Consider the following 16,558-nt stretch of genomic DNA (forward strand, 5'->3'; position numbering starts at 1 on the left):
TGACTGCGCCCATGCCTAAATCGTTCATTTTTGTTTATATAACTGCATGGATCCATAACTAGCCTATGGCTAGGGATTATTATTATTACTATTATTATTATTATTATTATTGCTCTATGGGAAGGAAGGAAGGAAAACTTTATTTGGTCCTGCAAGTAGTGATAATTAATCACTAAGCGGGCAGCTCCCACATCGGGACCAGAAGGCCAAGCCTCACGGCCACGTCGTGAGCCTGCTGGACAATTTAAGGGGAATTTTATTTACTTTGTTAAATCCGTTATTTCATTGTATCCTGTTTTATTAGAATGAGGTTCTAGTGTATTCAGTTTACTGCTACAGAGAAGTGTGAACTTGTTGTCAATAAAGCTTCCAGTCTAGCTGTACAGTGGATTGTACCTACAGCAGCATTACCCAGTAGATTAAATGAATTGTTTGTGGCCGTAAATTCAATAGAATGTGCTTGGCTTCTTGTTGAAAGCCATGACCCAGTGACTAGTGAAGAAGTTACATTGTGTGTACAGCTAGTAAAAAAGCATTATGTTGATACGTACACTATTCTTTTAACTCTTTCTTTACAGCTAGAAATGTGCTAATTTTTGGTGCTTTTATGTTTTAATGTTTTATTTAATCCTTTCAGGCGCCAAATAATTCTGTTGATTTAAGGCTTACTTTAGGCACATTCTTACATCTTCAGAATCATAAAAAGCGTACAGCTGCAGATTAGATTTTAGAATTTTCAATTCTTTAGTGAGTTTTGTCAAGTTTACAGAACGTGGACTCCATGTGAAAACTCACTACAGGAACATCAGATATGAGCAGATCAACTATTTCATGTCTAGCAGGCTTGAAAAACATGTATCCAGTCACTTGAAAATTATGCCTGATGGAACACATTGTGAAAAATGATGAAAGTGAACCCGCTGTACACGACCTACTCACACCAAGCAAAAATATCTAACCGTCTACCTTCCCACTTGTTTTACTAAAACACTTCGTATATGTTATTCAAACTTACAGCACAATTCCAATCGGAAGTGTTTCAAGATGTATGCGACACATTTTAAATATCATAACTTTCATCAATGCTTTTTCTGTTGATGCACAACTTTCGTATACACAATTGCGTACAAAGCGCCTCCAAAGAGTTAAGATGCATCGGTCGCAAAGTGTATCCTGATTAGAGGCGTTTTGAATGGAAGTAAATCGGAAATAATTGCTCAGAGTTTTTGAGAATTCTTATGTGAAACTTCAAAGAACCACATCAAGGAGCATGAATCAAAGTAATAATTTGCTATTTTAGTATAGGTACTTAGATAAAAAAAAAAAAGAAATCTGAAATATACAAACTGTGCACCTTGCTCCTAGTTACCAACTTCTGTAAGTTAGACCACAAAAAGAAAGTATGCAGATTTGGTAGCATGAATATTAGTGATGCCCGTGCTATTTGAGAAAGCTGTGGCTTCACAAATGTGAAAACGGGTAAGTGTCGATGGTGCCTGCAAAAACGAGTAACAATGTAAAGAACGGGACGTGTTGGCTGAGACAGACGAAGTGCCGATGGTGTAGGGACCATTTGTTTTTATTCAATGCAGTAAGCACCTGGTTCCTTATTTACTACATTCTTTAGGCTCTCAAAGCAATGGTTCTTAGGTTGGGGAGCATGTACAAGCTTCCTCGTACTCGATTATCGAGCTCAATCAGTTTTTCTGTGCATGCAAACTGGTACAGTCATGCACCTTGAACTGTGTCTTGAACTGTGTCTGTGCCTTCACTGCTGCTATCATTAAAATTGTAGAGTAGACCAAGTGCGAATCTTGCATTGTGAAAGTGGCTGTTGGGCTGGCTCGACATGCTTCCACACAACGGCTTCTTCAGCTTAGTATCCACAACACCGCAGGCGACTTGTCGAGGCTCATTGGAACGATCAGCTCCAACATCTCATACACAGCCATCAGGGCTGCGCTATACTCTCTTGCATTGGCTACCCTCTCCCTCAGACACCCACACACATCTCACAATATCGCCTCGCTCCTGCTCTATGTGCTAGCATGCAAGTAGCTCCGATTCCCCGTAAGATGCATCCCGAGCGACATGCCAGCCGTAGATGCGCCAGAACTCAGGCCCTGGCCCGCATTTTTGGAGATGGCACAACAACGACACTGGTTTTGTACACTGACGCGGCTCACTACTCATGGAGGCGGGCCATGTGTTTAGCTGTAACAGGCAACACAGACGTGCTTAGGGTGTGTGCCACAGTTCTCGCAATGTACAACTGCTCAGCAGAAGAAGGAGCTATTGCCCTGGCCATTGTCCATGCCTTGACCTTTCCCGCACATGACACCCCCATCACCATAGTGACGGACTCACAGGCTGCTTGCCGGGCCTTCGTGCAAGGTCTTGTGACTGCACGCACATCAAATTCTCCCCTCCATCCCCCCCCTCCTGCGTTACACAGGGTGCGTATCATCTGGACTTCTGGACATGCCTCTTTCCATGGTAATGAACACGTTAATGCGGTAGCCTGAGGTCTGACTGACCGAGCACCATCGGAAGAGCTGTCCAACCCAAATGAGACACCGCCAGAACCCCTACACTACACTGAGACGCTCTAGTGCTGACGACAAAGCTGCCATAACTATACCCCTCCTCATCCTTCGCTTAATAGGACAGATGCTGCTGTCTTTCGGCAACTACAGGCCAATTCCTTTCCTTGTCTCCACATGCTACATATCTTTCATCCCACCCTATACCCTTCCTACTGTCCCTACTGTGGGGCTAAACCCACGGTGCACCACTCCAGATGGGAATGCCCTAACTCTTCGGGTGTTCCTCCTATACCCAACCCTACCCTTTCCTGTTGGGAGTCTGCGCTGCTCAGTAAAAGCCGGCAGGAACGGCAACGGCTGATCCAGCGAGCTCGCGAAGTCGCGTATGGCAATAGAGCCCTGGACTGAGGACCCCACTCATCGAGGAAAATTTCCTACTTGTTTTGCCAAATAAATGTTTATTCTCTCTCTCTCTTGCACTGTTTGACTAGGGAAGTGCTAGGAGCACTTGAGGTTAGCTTCAATGGTACCATCTGTCGAAGTATTATTTTTCCAGAGTCCCCAATATGCCAGAAATTGTCAAATCTGATCAATAGTTAAAGTGCAGTTATCATTTCATACTGTGCATGGTGTTGTCCATGGAAGAATTCCAACAGCTATGTTTAACAATCTCTCAAAAGCTGTCGATCATATTGATCAATTTCTCTGGGCCTAGTAATGAAAGAGTTTAGTATGAATGGATGTTAACCCTTTGAGGGTCAAGGATGTAAATATACAGTGCCGTGAACAATTCCCAAATCGTCAATGCCGCATATTTACGATGCCACCTGTATGTTTGAGAAACGCGCCAAATTTTCAACTCTGTTGCCCAGCAAGTGCTGCCACCCAGTGTGGATACAAGAATATATATATATTTTTTTGCTCCATAGCCTGCAGGTTTTCATTCTACGGCTTGTTCACGCCAGCGTGTAGGCAACTGCTCGTGGTTCCCATGTGTGCACGGGCGCAAGGCAGTTAGTTTTGGATTCCCCTCGGGGCTGTTTTCGTTTGTCGTGCTCACAAATACTGATGTCTAGCTGGTTTCTAATCTCTCAAAGGGGCATAAAAATAAATGAAAATTTCTCAAAGGGTCACTGCTACATGCTCGCTCATTCATTGCTCAAAGGGCTGCGACTACATCTGTTCACAGGAGAGTGCTGGTATATACAAACAATGCCACTGTATACGAATGATGCTGCCAGGCCTGCGTTTAGTTTTTTGAAACTCGCGAAAACTTATTGCTCCTCGTTGGCGATGGGACAAAGGATTACTGCATGTTTCTGACTTGTTTATTTTTTTCTGATGGGCACACGATCACACAGTTTTCTTGTGTGCATTCACATATATGGTTCAATTATGATATGGACGTGCGCGCTGGTTGCACTTCCGCAAGTGAGTTGAGCAGCGATTCCTATGATGGGGACTACTGCCAAAAAGCCAAATTGGAATATATCCACTTTTTTTTTTCATCTTGTAAGTTTTTATGCAAGTCCATCCATACTGATAAATAAACAATGCATGCTTACCTACGGAAAATATTTTTTTTGTTGCTTTATGGTCACTCGAGAAAATTTCGGCACATTTTTTATAGACATACATCACTCTGAATATTTTAAATCTGAAAAAAAAAAAAAAATCTGCCCTAGGGGGTTGCATTTTGGGGGGGGGGAGAAGAAAAAAAGGGGGAGAGACAGATAGACTTTCAAAGGGTTAAAGGGACACTAAAAGCAAATACTAAGTCGGTGTGGACTGTTTAAATACCATTCCAGAAACCTCGCAACGCTTGTTTCGCGCCACGAAAAGACTTAGTTTACGAGAAAATTGCATTTGAAGGGTCTGAATGCCTTTTTTGAAATTTAAATCTAAAATTAAAAATTAAATTACGGGGTTTTATGTGCCAAAACTACTTTCTGATTACGAGGCACGCCGTAGAGGACTCCGGAAATTTCAACCACTTCGGGTTCTTTAACGTGCACTTAAATCTAAATACACGGGTGTTTTCGCATTTCACCCCCATCGAAATGTGGCCGCCGTGGCCAGGATTCGATCCTGCGACCTTGTGCTCAGCAGCCGAACACTATAGCCACTGAGCAACCATGGCGGGTGAAATTCAAGTCTATCGCCACCCAACCGAGGGAGTGGTGACGTTGCATCACCACCTTTTGTTCCCGTCATTGAGTAAAATGGTGCCCAATAGATGGTGGTACCGAGCCAAGACAGAGCAGTGGATTCGCTGCTGCAGCTGCTTTTTGGTAAAGTGACGTAGACCATTCGGGCATCCCGTGACATCACATGGAAGTTGAATTCTCTGCTGCTTGCAGTTTGTGCGTGTTTCACGAGCCAGCAAAACCAGCGCAGCACTACCCGATAACGAAACTAGTGAAACACGAAAGCATGGGTGGCGTGGAGTCGAGCGAAAATGAAACATTTTGACTGCCCGCATTGTTGTCAAGGGTAATTTCAATTAGTTCTTTTTTCTAAATAGCGAAATAGAACTGGACAAGTAGCATTTTATTTCGTTTTATAACACAATACAAGGATCTTTTTTGCAACAAATGATTGAGTACTAGTGATAGAATCTAGCTGAGGAGTGCTTTCACCATCGGGCAAGTACTTGAATGTCCCGGAGGAGTATCTATACCATGTCCTGCATTTACCTCAATTTCTCAATTATTAAGGCTCCGTTCGCAATAATATTGATGCCTTAGAGATTCTCGAGCACTAATCTATCACTTTAGCTAGACTTAAGGGGGGACATGGGTTTTGGAGACCAAAAAAATTGTGAAAAAAATCAATATTTTGAAAACAGCATTTTCGGAATTTCGAACTATTATTCTACCACTTCGCCAAATTTTGCACATTTAGCCATAACATAAATTTTTGGCACCAGTGTGGGCTACATATGAGCCAAAGTTTCCGTAAAAAGGTGCTTTTTCCACGGCACGTGACGGGCCCCGCAGTCGTTCGGTCACACCGACCTGTATATCGTTTGAAAGAGTAGTCCCTCATCTTCATTTTCCTGCGACCACCGGCTCCGTACACACATTGACAGTGAAGAAATTCCACCTCAAAAAGAAGACCAAATGCATGCTGTAATTGGTTGACAAAGGCATGTAATCCTCAGCTAGCCATGCCATTGGCTAGACTGCCATCATCTGCATTGCTCCACGGCCGCTCCGCACACACCGTGCATGCCAACGAGGTTTTCCACGCTGACAGTGATGCCGACTTTGACTCCGAAGTTCACTATGAAGTACAAATTTCGAAAAAAAAAGGAAGAGGAAGTCGGCATACATTGTTGGGGAATGACGCTCTGCCGCGCCACTTCCTGAGGACATCGATATAAAAGGCGCATTTATAGTCCAACATTATCGGCGCACGGGCGAGCATCGCTCAACACAGGGCGCGTCGGAGTCCGTTGGCCACGTCCAGTTACACTAGCTGCACCAGAGTGTCGAACCATCGGTCTAACTATTAGCCCCAAAAATGAAATACAGGGACGCTACAAGCGCCACTCGTGTGACATCAGGGCACGGACTTGAGCCCGTCATCTGCTGCAATTCAGGCGGTGTCCGGGTGCCTTCTGCAGTGTTTTCGTTTGCTCACCCTCGTTCCCTCTGCTTGTATACTTATGGCGGTTGTCTAAAATATATTTTTACGACGTCTTCGTTCGCGAAAATTTATTCAAAGAGCTTATTCCTTGAGCAACAATACAGTTCTCAAAGGCAACGCTACAATTCCAGCTGAAGCAGAGCAGACGAGCCCACTGCGGGTTTTTCAAGCGCGGATTGACAACCGCAAAAACATAGCATATAAGAATCCAGCTATGATACCATACCTGCCGTGGTGCAAGAGCTATGTCACAAATGCTGGCTATATATGACTTCTACAACAAACAGTTACCTTGATTTTAATCTGCTAAAACAGGTTTGCTCACGACGAGTATTCCATGGTATAATATTGAATTTTTGCATTTCTTCACAGAAACGTTCGGCATTAACACAAGGACTTAACTAATACTGCAGTTTAGATTCTACCAGCACCACTTGCTTCTTAACTGCTTCTCAAAATTAGGTGGTTCTTCAGGTGTTTATTTTAAGTGGCAGTAATTTGAATGAAATCTAACTGAGGCTTACAGCTGTTTGCAGAATACAAAAAGGAATGTACCAATATATATTCCCTTTTCCATGCTACACATTCAACTCAGTTGAGCAATTTACTGGTGCTTGCTGCTTGAGGAATATACATGACGAATCTTTTTGGCGAACTGACACAGGCTGCTCAGCCCAAATTTTTTAGTGAAATATGCCTTTTGGACCGTATGGCTGCAGCCAGATCATAAGTAGTATGGGACATATTGAAGATATAATTCCCCGATGGAGGGTCAAAAATCAAGTGAAATATGTAAGGCTTGTGGTGTCTTTCTTATGAAGCTTTGCGAGGTACTCTTTTACGCACCGACGAAGCCGATAGTTCTCTGTTTGTATAATTAAACAATGCTGGATCGAGACATGGTGAGGCCGAAGGTGTTTGAATTTTGCTTTTCTAGGCAGCCTAAGCTGCACTGTTGTACCTCGAGTATACTTTAGGCATTGTAATTGGTGCTGTAAAAAACTGCTTCATGGTTTCAATTCGAAGTTGTAATGAACTTGTGGGTTTCGCGGACAATGCGTGCCTCGTCATAACGACAATCAGTTGCTACCATTGGGTGAGGAGTGTGCCATATAGTCGATAAAGGCTATGGAGGGCCACCATGAAATATTTTCTCACTTGCAATTGGTTAGGTCTCGATCTTAACTGCAAAACTTTTCTTTCAGGAGATTGCTACTATGGTATTTGTGACTTAACTATGTAAACACTCTACATGATGTGCCGTCATGTTAGTAGCCATGAGCAATTCGTTTTATGGAGGCGTGTTTCACAGAGCGGGTGAAAGTAACAGCAAACATTTTCATATAACATGCGCGCCTAACTCTTTCTTTTACGCATTAATAAAGTGGCCACATTTGAGTAGAACAACTCAGCAGAGTAATAAGAATCATCATGACAGCTTCGCAAGGGCAGTGTCTTTCTAACACCAATTACTGAGATTTTTCTTCCATGTAAAATGCAACATCTCTCATAGCTAAGTACTAAGAAATCATACACACTTCGCATGTCAAATTTGCAGACATTCTTTTTACACAAAATTTATGGACAGAGAAGGCACATATATCCATTGCAAAACTAGTAGACCCCTTGAACACAACATAGCTTGCAATATACAAACCACAAATTTTCTCGACTCACACGCTTTTGAAGAAGAAACTGTGGTTCACGGATTGCAGCAGAAAAAAGCCGACATATCCTTCAGTAAGTATGGCTCATGCCACCCATGCCCCAAGCATACACGAACGGAACAAGTGCGCGCCGCAGCTGAGCGAGCCGGAGCGGGCAGCTTCCTGGCTGTGACGTCACTCGCAAGATGCGCCACTCCAAATTCTCGTCGCTAATAGACGCTGTTGTTCTCGCCAACATGACATAATGTGAGCGCGCGGTGACGCTACGTCGGATTATATTTAGCCCGCCCGCTTCCACAGTCGAGCGACGCCAGAGGTCTCTATGTCGTGTAGGCCTAGTCCCTCGAAGCACTCCTGACAACAGTCGCGTTTCATAGACATTTCGGCACGACGCTACTATTCTGCAGCCGGAATTTTTGCGGTGTAGTGACAGTGAAGCTCAAAGAAAACTTCAAGCATTAGCGTCAACTCCTGCTACTGACTGAAAATCGGAACTGCTAGATGGCGTTTACGACATCGCTGTCGAGGCAAACAAGCTGGCTACGTCTGCTGAGCATGTGTGTGCTGAAAACTTGCAGCGGGTGCTCAGAAGGCATCAACGTAGTGACACTAGCCAGACAGACTACATTCCTAGAGGCTACTAATGCAATAGCTTTTGTATATATCCAAATATTTTCCGGTGTTCTGTTATAAGAATAAGCTTACTTTGTTTTTTCAAGTTTTCTTAGAATCTCATTTTTTTAAAAAACTTGCCGAAGTGCTATCTAGGTCTTCAAGGTACATAGAATCATAATTTTAACAGCGGCATGTAGCTACATGTGTGTACTACCCAATGCTAGGTGCAGATTCTTTAATTTCGCTTTTTTAAATTTTAAAATCTGGCTACTAATTGGACTATGTAATTGCCATGTCTGGAGATCGAACTTCAAATTGCTGTAAAATTGGCAATACCTGCAATATAAAAAAGTAGACCTGCAGTTGTGTTGCTTACACTTTCTACTATCCAGCCATATGTCTTTATAAACATTCTGGCTGATACTCTTCTTACAATTGTTCCAATAAACAATAGGTGATTATTTTAATTATATCTGGAACCACTCAGTCAACCTAAAAGGTAATTACAGTTTTGAAATCAGCATGAAAAACTTTGTCTGGGTGACAATTTTCATTAAATTTAGTCAAAAAATTAATAAATGTTTCTAACCACCTCTTCCCCCCTTAGCATTTGCCTTTAGTGTCCTTTTAAGACACTTCAAGTCAGAACAGTAAATAAAACTGCGATGCAACAAATGCTAAAATAGCACTATGAAGTCGCAGACTTTGCAGGGAGTATGTACTATAAAAGAAGGGTAGAGATACACCATCACGGGTACAGATAGATACCTTTGGATGCTTCCAGAGCTTTTGAGGCAGCAGCCATCTCTGCTTGTTGGATGCTGAAAGAAATAAAAGTTCACATCCTCTCTCATCGTTATGATAGCTAAAATAACTATAAATTATTGAGTAGGGTTGTTTTCTGGGCCCGTTGGTGGTTTTCTGGGCCATCATGACAGTGTGATGGTTACTACAGTAGTCTTTTGCAATGAATTCTCTGATGAGCTCCCAGAGACTTTTTTTAGGTTCCCTATGAATTCAATACATTCCCATTCAGCTAAACTTTCAAGAGCCCTTCACGTCTGTTTTAAAGAAAAATTACTTTATTGCTTATCAAAAGAAAACTAGTAGGGGTAAGCATGCCACCATCAAGTGCAACAATACTCTTCATAATTTCAAAATGGGAAATGTGTAAACATAAAGGAAAGAACTTAGGTGTGTTGGATGCAATAAAAAGACAAGTACACGGAAATTCAAGAAGGCCACAGACAAGAAAACCAAAAGCTCACCTGTGACCAGATCCTGTGGCAAGCCTTTTTCTCCTAAAGTACACTGCCACCGTGTACACCCTCGTATTGGTTGGTCCCTTACACTCAATCACTCTGGAAGTAAAGCAGCCAGGGAATGAATGAGTGAACATGTGGTGCATAGTGGTGCAACGGCCAGGTATGGCCAAAGAGCGCCAAGCTAGTGTTAATGAGTTTGCAGTGTAGTTATGACTTCTGTGAAATTGATGTGACGTGGCTGTAAAGGGGCCTTAAAAATGGTCGCTCTAAAGTGCCTAAAGTCTATGTGTAATAAGATTATGGCGATGACAAACGATGTGTACCATGAGCATTAAAGTGCTTTGCGAAATAATGATACGATATACAAAATATGTAAGATGCTAAAATTGACTAGAGCACCACTGCCTCGTTAGAGCCCTTGAGACACAAGAGCCAGGAGGCATGTGCTATGCAAAACAACTATCACAACGGCATCCTCTGGAAAGAGGATGCGTTACGAATTTAATGGGCTTATAACATGTAGGACAATGTCATTTAAGAAATTGAGGACTGCTTTGGTGTTAAAAAATGGTTCTTTACCAAGAAGCATAGCCGGGTGAAGAGGGAAGCAATAATTATATGCAAGAGGAAAGTGTTTTCCTCTCAGATTCAGCTTTCTGACACTGCAAGAGGACGTGGAGGATGGTCAGCCTCTCACCACATCGACCACAGGTTGGAGGTTCATTTCCAGTAAGCAGAAAATTGTGGTTACCAAATGTGTGCCCTATTCTGAGACGACAGAATAGGACATCTGTTTGCCGTGATTTTGCTGGGGAGGGCCAAAAACTTAACTGTGGCTTTATAACGTGCAGTTTATTATTTATTTCTGCGTTCCACATGCATTGCCAGTGTTTTCACAGTTTCTTTCTTAAAAAAGGCTTCAGATCTGTGACAGGGACAGCATCCATAGGAATAATAGCTAGTGATGTGAGTGATGTGGCCATTTTATCAGCTAGTACATTACCCTAAATACCTCTATGGCCAGGTACCCAGCATATTACTACATGTCTATGTGATATATAAGTATTGCATAAGAGTGAGTAAAGTTCAATGAAAACAGGATTTGTATGCTTTTGTAAAGAAATTAACACTTTTACAAGACTTAACGAGTCTGAATACTATTGCTCTGTCGAGTTTTAATTTATTCATGTTTTACTGCAGACAGTACTGCATAGGTTTCAGCAGTGAAGATACTTGTTTGCGGGTTCAATATGACAGATTTAGAAAAAGAGGGACCAACAGCAGCATAAGATGCACCAGCATGTGATTTTGACGCGTCTCTGTAGAATTCGGAGCAGGAGTACTTCAATTGAAGTTCACAGAAATGCATTGTGATTTCGAAGTCAGGTGCGTGCTTTGTGACCTCTACAAAGGATGCATTACAGTCTATCACTTGCCACTCACAGGGCGGTAATAGCTTAACTGGAGGCATTAGGCGATGTTCGAGAACTGGGACTATCCATTTCCTCGCTAAGTTCTCTTGCATGCAGTGACAAAGGAAGTCTCACAGAGGGTCTATTACGAAAAAGTGTTTCACACGTCAAGTCATTAACGGTTGTGAAACACGGATGTTCCTTATTAGAGCGCACTTGGAGAAAATAAGTGAAGCTGATGTATGTTCTCTGAAAACAGAGTGACCACGCATCTGACTCGACGTATAGACTTTCGACAGGGCTTGTTCTAAATGTGCCAGTGGCCAGGCGGATATCCAGATGGTGAACGGGGTCTAACGTCTTTAGTGCGCTCAGGGCAGCAGAGTGACACTACGGCACCATAGTCTAATTGAGATCGAACTAGGCTCCTGTAAAGGTTCAGTAAACACTTCCTGTCGCTACCCCATGTTATGTGGGATAGGATTTGAATGAAGTTCATTGTTTTTAGACATTTTGCTTTAAGACATTTTATGTGTGAAATGAAAGTAAGCCTGGAGTCAAGTACAACACCTAGAAATTTGCGCTCTTTGTTGACAGGAATTTGTTGTCCGCCCAGTTCTACACAAGGATCTGGAACCAGGCCTCTCTTTCTTGTAAAGAGAACACAAGAAATTTTTTGGGAGTTGATTTTAAATCCATTTTGCTCAGCCCACTTCGACACCTTGTTTAAGCCCTGCTGTACCTGTCTCTCACACTGTAAGGTTTCAGGATTTGAAAACTATTTGTATATCGTCTACGTAGACGGAATAAAATATGGCCGGTGGTAGTGAAGTACGAAGTGTGTTCATCTTAACGATAAAGAGTGTGCAACTGAGTACACCTCCCTGGGGTACACCAGTTTCTTGTATAAAAGGTCGCGATAATACACTGCCGATTTTCATGCGGAAGATACAATTCAACCAATAGCTTTCCATTATTTTCAGCATATTTCCACAGATGCCCATTCCCAACAAGTCTCGCAAGATCCCGTAATGCCATGTTGTGTCATATACCTTCTCCATATTGAGGAATATTGATAAGAAAAACTGTTTATGTGCAAATGCATCACAGGTATATCCTTCAATGCGCACAAGATGGTCTGTTGTCGACCGCCCTTCTCTGAAGCCACACTGATAAGGATTAAGTATATTGTTGAATTCAAGGAAATGTATGAGTCTGCGATTAATCATTTCTTCAAAAAGATTACACAGACAATTTGTAAGTGCTATCGGATGATAACTTGCCACCAAGGAAGGGTCTTTACCCTGCTTCAGAACAGGGACCACAATCGCTTCTTTCCATGTGGATGGAAGGTATCCCGCGGCCCAAATAGTGTTGAAAATTGAGAGTAGTGTACCCTGTGTGTCAGTATGTAAGTTTCTGATCATGTCATACATGACTCTGTCAGGTCCCGGTGCAGAGCTCTTGCATGTGTTCAAGGCAGCTCTCAACTTGGCAATACTGAAAGGCCGGTTATACACAAGTAAAACTCTTGCTTGGGCTAGTTGGTTCATTCTTGAAGTAGTAAAGGCAAGGCGCAGAAGACCAGGACTCAAGAAGAAGAACACAAACGACAACGGCGCCGGTCCTGTCGTTTGTGTTCTTCTTCTTGAGTCCTGGTCTTCTGCGCCTTGCCTTTACTACTTCAAACCGGTTATACAGTTCATTCCGTCTGCAATTACGTATGATTGGCCTACGTTCTTCTATTTCTTTGTGCTTAAGAAAGGATTGAGAATAGTGGATTGAGCTCGATACACGCTCAAAGTGCTCCCCAAGAAAGTCTGCCTGCTCTTTTAAGGTATTCCCTTGATCGTTCACCAGAGGCAACGAATTTATTTGCTGCCCCCTTTTAGCCTCCTTACACCATTCCAAACTTTCGCCTCCTGTGTGTATGAACTTATACCTGAGAGGAACTTCTCCCAGCTTTCTCTCTTTGCTTGGCGTCGTATCCGCCTTCCTTGCGATTTTGTGTGTTTAAATTCAATTAGATTTTCTGTATTCAACGATATGTGCAATATGCCCCATGCCTTATTCTGCCTCTTTTGCGCATCTCTACAGTCTTCATTCCACCAGGGAACACATGTTTTAAGTGAGCCACCATTGGTTTGTGGGATGAACTTTTCGGCACCATCACAAATAAAAGCGGTAAAATATGCGACAGCATCATCTATACTAAAATTGCTTATAAAATCTGGTGTTAAATGAGTTGATTCTTTAAAATGCTTCCAGTCAGCCGATGCTAATTTCCAAATGGGAACACGGGGACGGTTGTCATGCTGCGTTATTAAGTTTAAAGTTACAGGGAAGTGGTCACTTCCAAAAGGATTATTGGTCACATTCCATTCCAGATGAGGCAGAAGAGAAGCAGAGCCTACTGCTAGATCTATCGATGAATATGAGTTGTGTTGTATGCTATAATAGGTCGGCTCCTTCTTAATGAAAAGGCAGGCCCACTAGAGGTCACAAGAAAATTTCCAATCAATCGTCCTCTCGCGTCACATCGCGAATCTCCCCATATCGTGTTGTGGGCATTAAAATCACCTACAAGTATGTAGGGGTCAGGAGGCTGATTAATTAGGTTATAGAAATCGGTTTTTCTCAGATGATAGTTAGGAGGTATGTATATAGAGCAGACAGTCATCAGTTTGTTAAAAGAATTGCCCGAACTGACAATGCCTCAAGGGGCGTCTGAAGGGTGATCTGTTGACAAGCTACAGACTTATCCACAACTATTGCAACACCACCAGAGGCATTAGCCTCGTTGCGGTCTTTACGATAGATTGTGTATTGAAGAAGGAATTTGTGTATGTGGGTTTCAGATGTGCCTCTTGAACACACAGCAACTTTGGATGATACTTGTGTAGAAGTTCTGTAATATCGTCTAGGTTGTGAATAAGTCCTCTAACATTCCATTGTAGTATTTGTGTCTCCATTATATAAAACGTGTTGCATGCTGTGTGCTTAAGAGACGAGGATTAGCTCACAGGCCCTTTGGAAGCCTCGTGACACGAGTTTTGTCTTTTTTGGAACGGTCGAAAAAGGCTCGCCGCTCTTTAGGCACTGGTGGCACTGTCTGGCTGGTTTTTGCGTCCATCGCCTCTTGCGAGGCACTAGACAGCGCTTCCAAGCGCTGTGTTTGACGTGAAGGCCTTGGCACGTTAGACAAGGCCTTTGAGACCACCTGCCCAGACGTCGATGGTCCCTTCTTCTTGGGTGGCAGAACAGTACAAGCTGTAGCTGCCGGGGGGCCGGATGGCGTCACTGCCTATTTATTTATTTCCTCAAAGGTCTCTGTTGAGACATTACATGAGGGAGTGGGGAGTTAGTGACAAAGAGATACTACAAATTACAAAGGGATATTTCCGATGAGTCGCTTGAATGCAAGTGGGTCGATGATAGTGGCAACTTCGGAGGGCAGGCCATTCTAGTCTCGTGTTGTGCGCAGAAAAAATGATGGCTGAAAAGTAACGGTATGGGCTTGTGGGGGATATACTGTATTAGAGTGACTGGTGCGGGCAATGCGATGTGCTCTTTTTATGTACGGGTTGTCAAAAGGCAAGGAATGAAAGAATTTATGAAAAAGATTAAGACGGGCTATTCTACGGCGTGAGGCTAGAGAGGGTAGGTTTATTTGGGCTTTTAGTGCCGAGATGCTTGTATTGTATGAATAAGTTGACAGGATAAATCGTGTCGCGCGGTTCTGAACCGACTCGAGGGCTTTAATAAGGTTATTGTGGTGGGGGTCAAAAATAGCTTCGGCATACTCCAGCTTAGGCCGCACAAAGGTTAGAAAAGCAAGTTGTTTAATAGAGGGAGGAGCGAGGAAGAGGTTACGGCATAGATAACCTAGAGTACGATTAGCAGAGTTTATTATGTGGTTAACATGACAGGTCCAAGTTAAGTCACGCGAGATGTACACACCAAGATATTTGAATGAATCCGTTGTTGCAATCTGCGTGTTATTGATGCTATAATTAGGGATAACGTAGTTATGACGACGATGAATAGACATTAACACGGTTTTAGCTACATTTAATGACATGAGCCAAGTGGTACACCAGTTTTGTATGCGCGATAGGTCATTTTGTAACGCCAAATGGTCGCTGGGGTTAGTAACTGCTCGGTAAACCACACAATCATCAGCGAAGAGTCAGATATGAGAAGAAATATTACAAGGTAGGTCATTGATGTAAATTAAGAAAAGGAGGGGACCAAGTACGGTACCTTGAGGTACGCCTGAAAGCACGGGTGTTAAGGATGAAGAGTGTGAGTTAGCGTATACGAATTGCTTACGGTTAGTTAAAAACCGTCGAATCCAGCTTAGAACACAAGGATGAATGTGAAGACGGGATAACTTTATTAAGAGACGACCATGAGGGACCTTATCGAATGCTTTTTCGAAATCTAAAAATATTGTGTCAGTCGGGATGTTACGATCTAGGTTTAAATGTAAGTCGTGCAAGAAAAGAGCAAGTTGAGTGTCACAGGAATAATTTTTGCGGAAACCGTGTTGACTTGGGTGAAAAAAATTGACGGATGTTAGGAAGTTAGCAATATGCGAGTATAAAATATGTTCCATTATTTTACAAGACACGCTTGTTATGGAAATAGGGCGGTAGTTACTCGGTGATGATCGGCTTCCTTTCTTGAAGACTGGGATGACCTTGCCCACCTGCCAGTCATGTGGAATTGAAGCGCTGTTAAGCGATTCCTGGAATATGAGTGATAAAAACAGGCTACACACATGTTTAGTATTTTTTAGAACTTTGGCATTGATACCGTCTACTGCTGTAGATGACGAGTTCTTCAATGATTCAATTACTTTGACAATGCTGATGGGATCGAATGTGATATTTTGCATGAGCGGATATGCGAAGTATGGTGGATCGGGCAAGCCATCAAGTAATTCATTAGTAAAAACTGAACTAAATGTTCTGTTAAGAAGATCCGCAGCCTCAGTCTCAGGGATCGGGAGTCCGGAGCTATTGATAAGTGATATCTCATTCCGCTGATTAGGATTAATAGTTTTCCAAAATCGCTTCGGGTTAGTTTGTAGCATAGCTGGTAAAGTGGTAGAAAGAAACTTGTGTTTAGTTTGAGAGGTTAACTTGTCATATTCTTTCTCGACTGCGTAATACTTTTGCCATGTGCAAGAAGAATTAGATAGTTTGGCTTGCCGAAACAACCGTTTCTTCTTATTGTTTAGTTGTTTGAGGGATACATTAAACCATGGTGATGTTGTTCTTTCTCTTATTTTAATGGTGGGGATGTAAAGACACAAAGATGTGTCTCAGGGGATGTAAAGACGCCACAACTGCCGGCGGCCGTTGTGGCGCTGCCCCCTGACGCGCGACATCAGCAAA

General features: G+C 42.7%; 1 protein-coding gene across 3 annotated transcripts in view; it reads right to left on the reverse strand.

Moving 5' to 3' along the window:
• The window catches only part of drosha (ribonuclease 3 drosha), a 238,139-nt gene that overhangs the window by 13,079 nt on the left and 208,502 nt on the right, over positions 1-16,558 (reverse strand). For all 3 annotated transcript variants that reach the window (XM_075696237.1, XM_075696246.1, XM_075696229.1), the window contains 2 exons: positions 9,748-9,840; positions 9,248-9,300 (listed from right to left, as the gene is read on the reverse strand). In XM_075696237.1, the coding sequence (XP_075552352.1) occupies positions 9,248-9,300; positions 9,748-9,840 (146 nt within the window). The remainder of the gene's footprint in view (positions 1-9,247; positions 9,301-9,747; positions 9,841-16,558) is intronic.

This window comes from Dermacentor variabilis, chromosome 1, assembly GCF_050947875.1.
Source record: "Dermacentor variabilis isolate Ectoservices chromosome 1, ASM5094787v1, whole genome shotgun sequence".
Lineage (NCBI taxonomy): Eukaryota > Metazoa > Arthropoda > Arachnida > Ixodida > Ixodidae > Dermacentor > Dermacentor variabilis.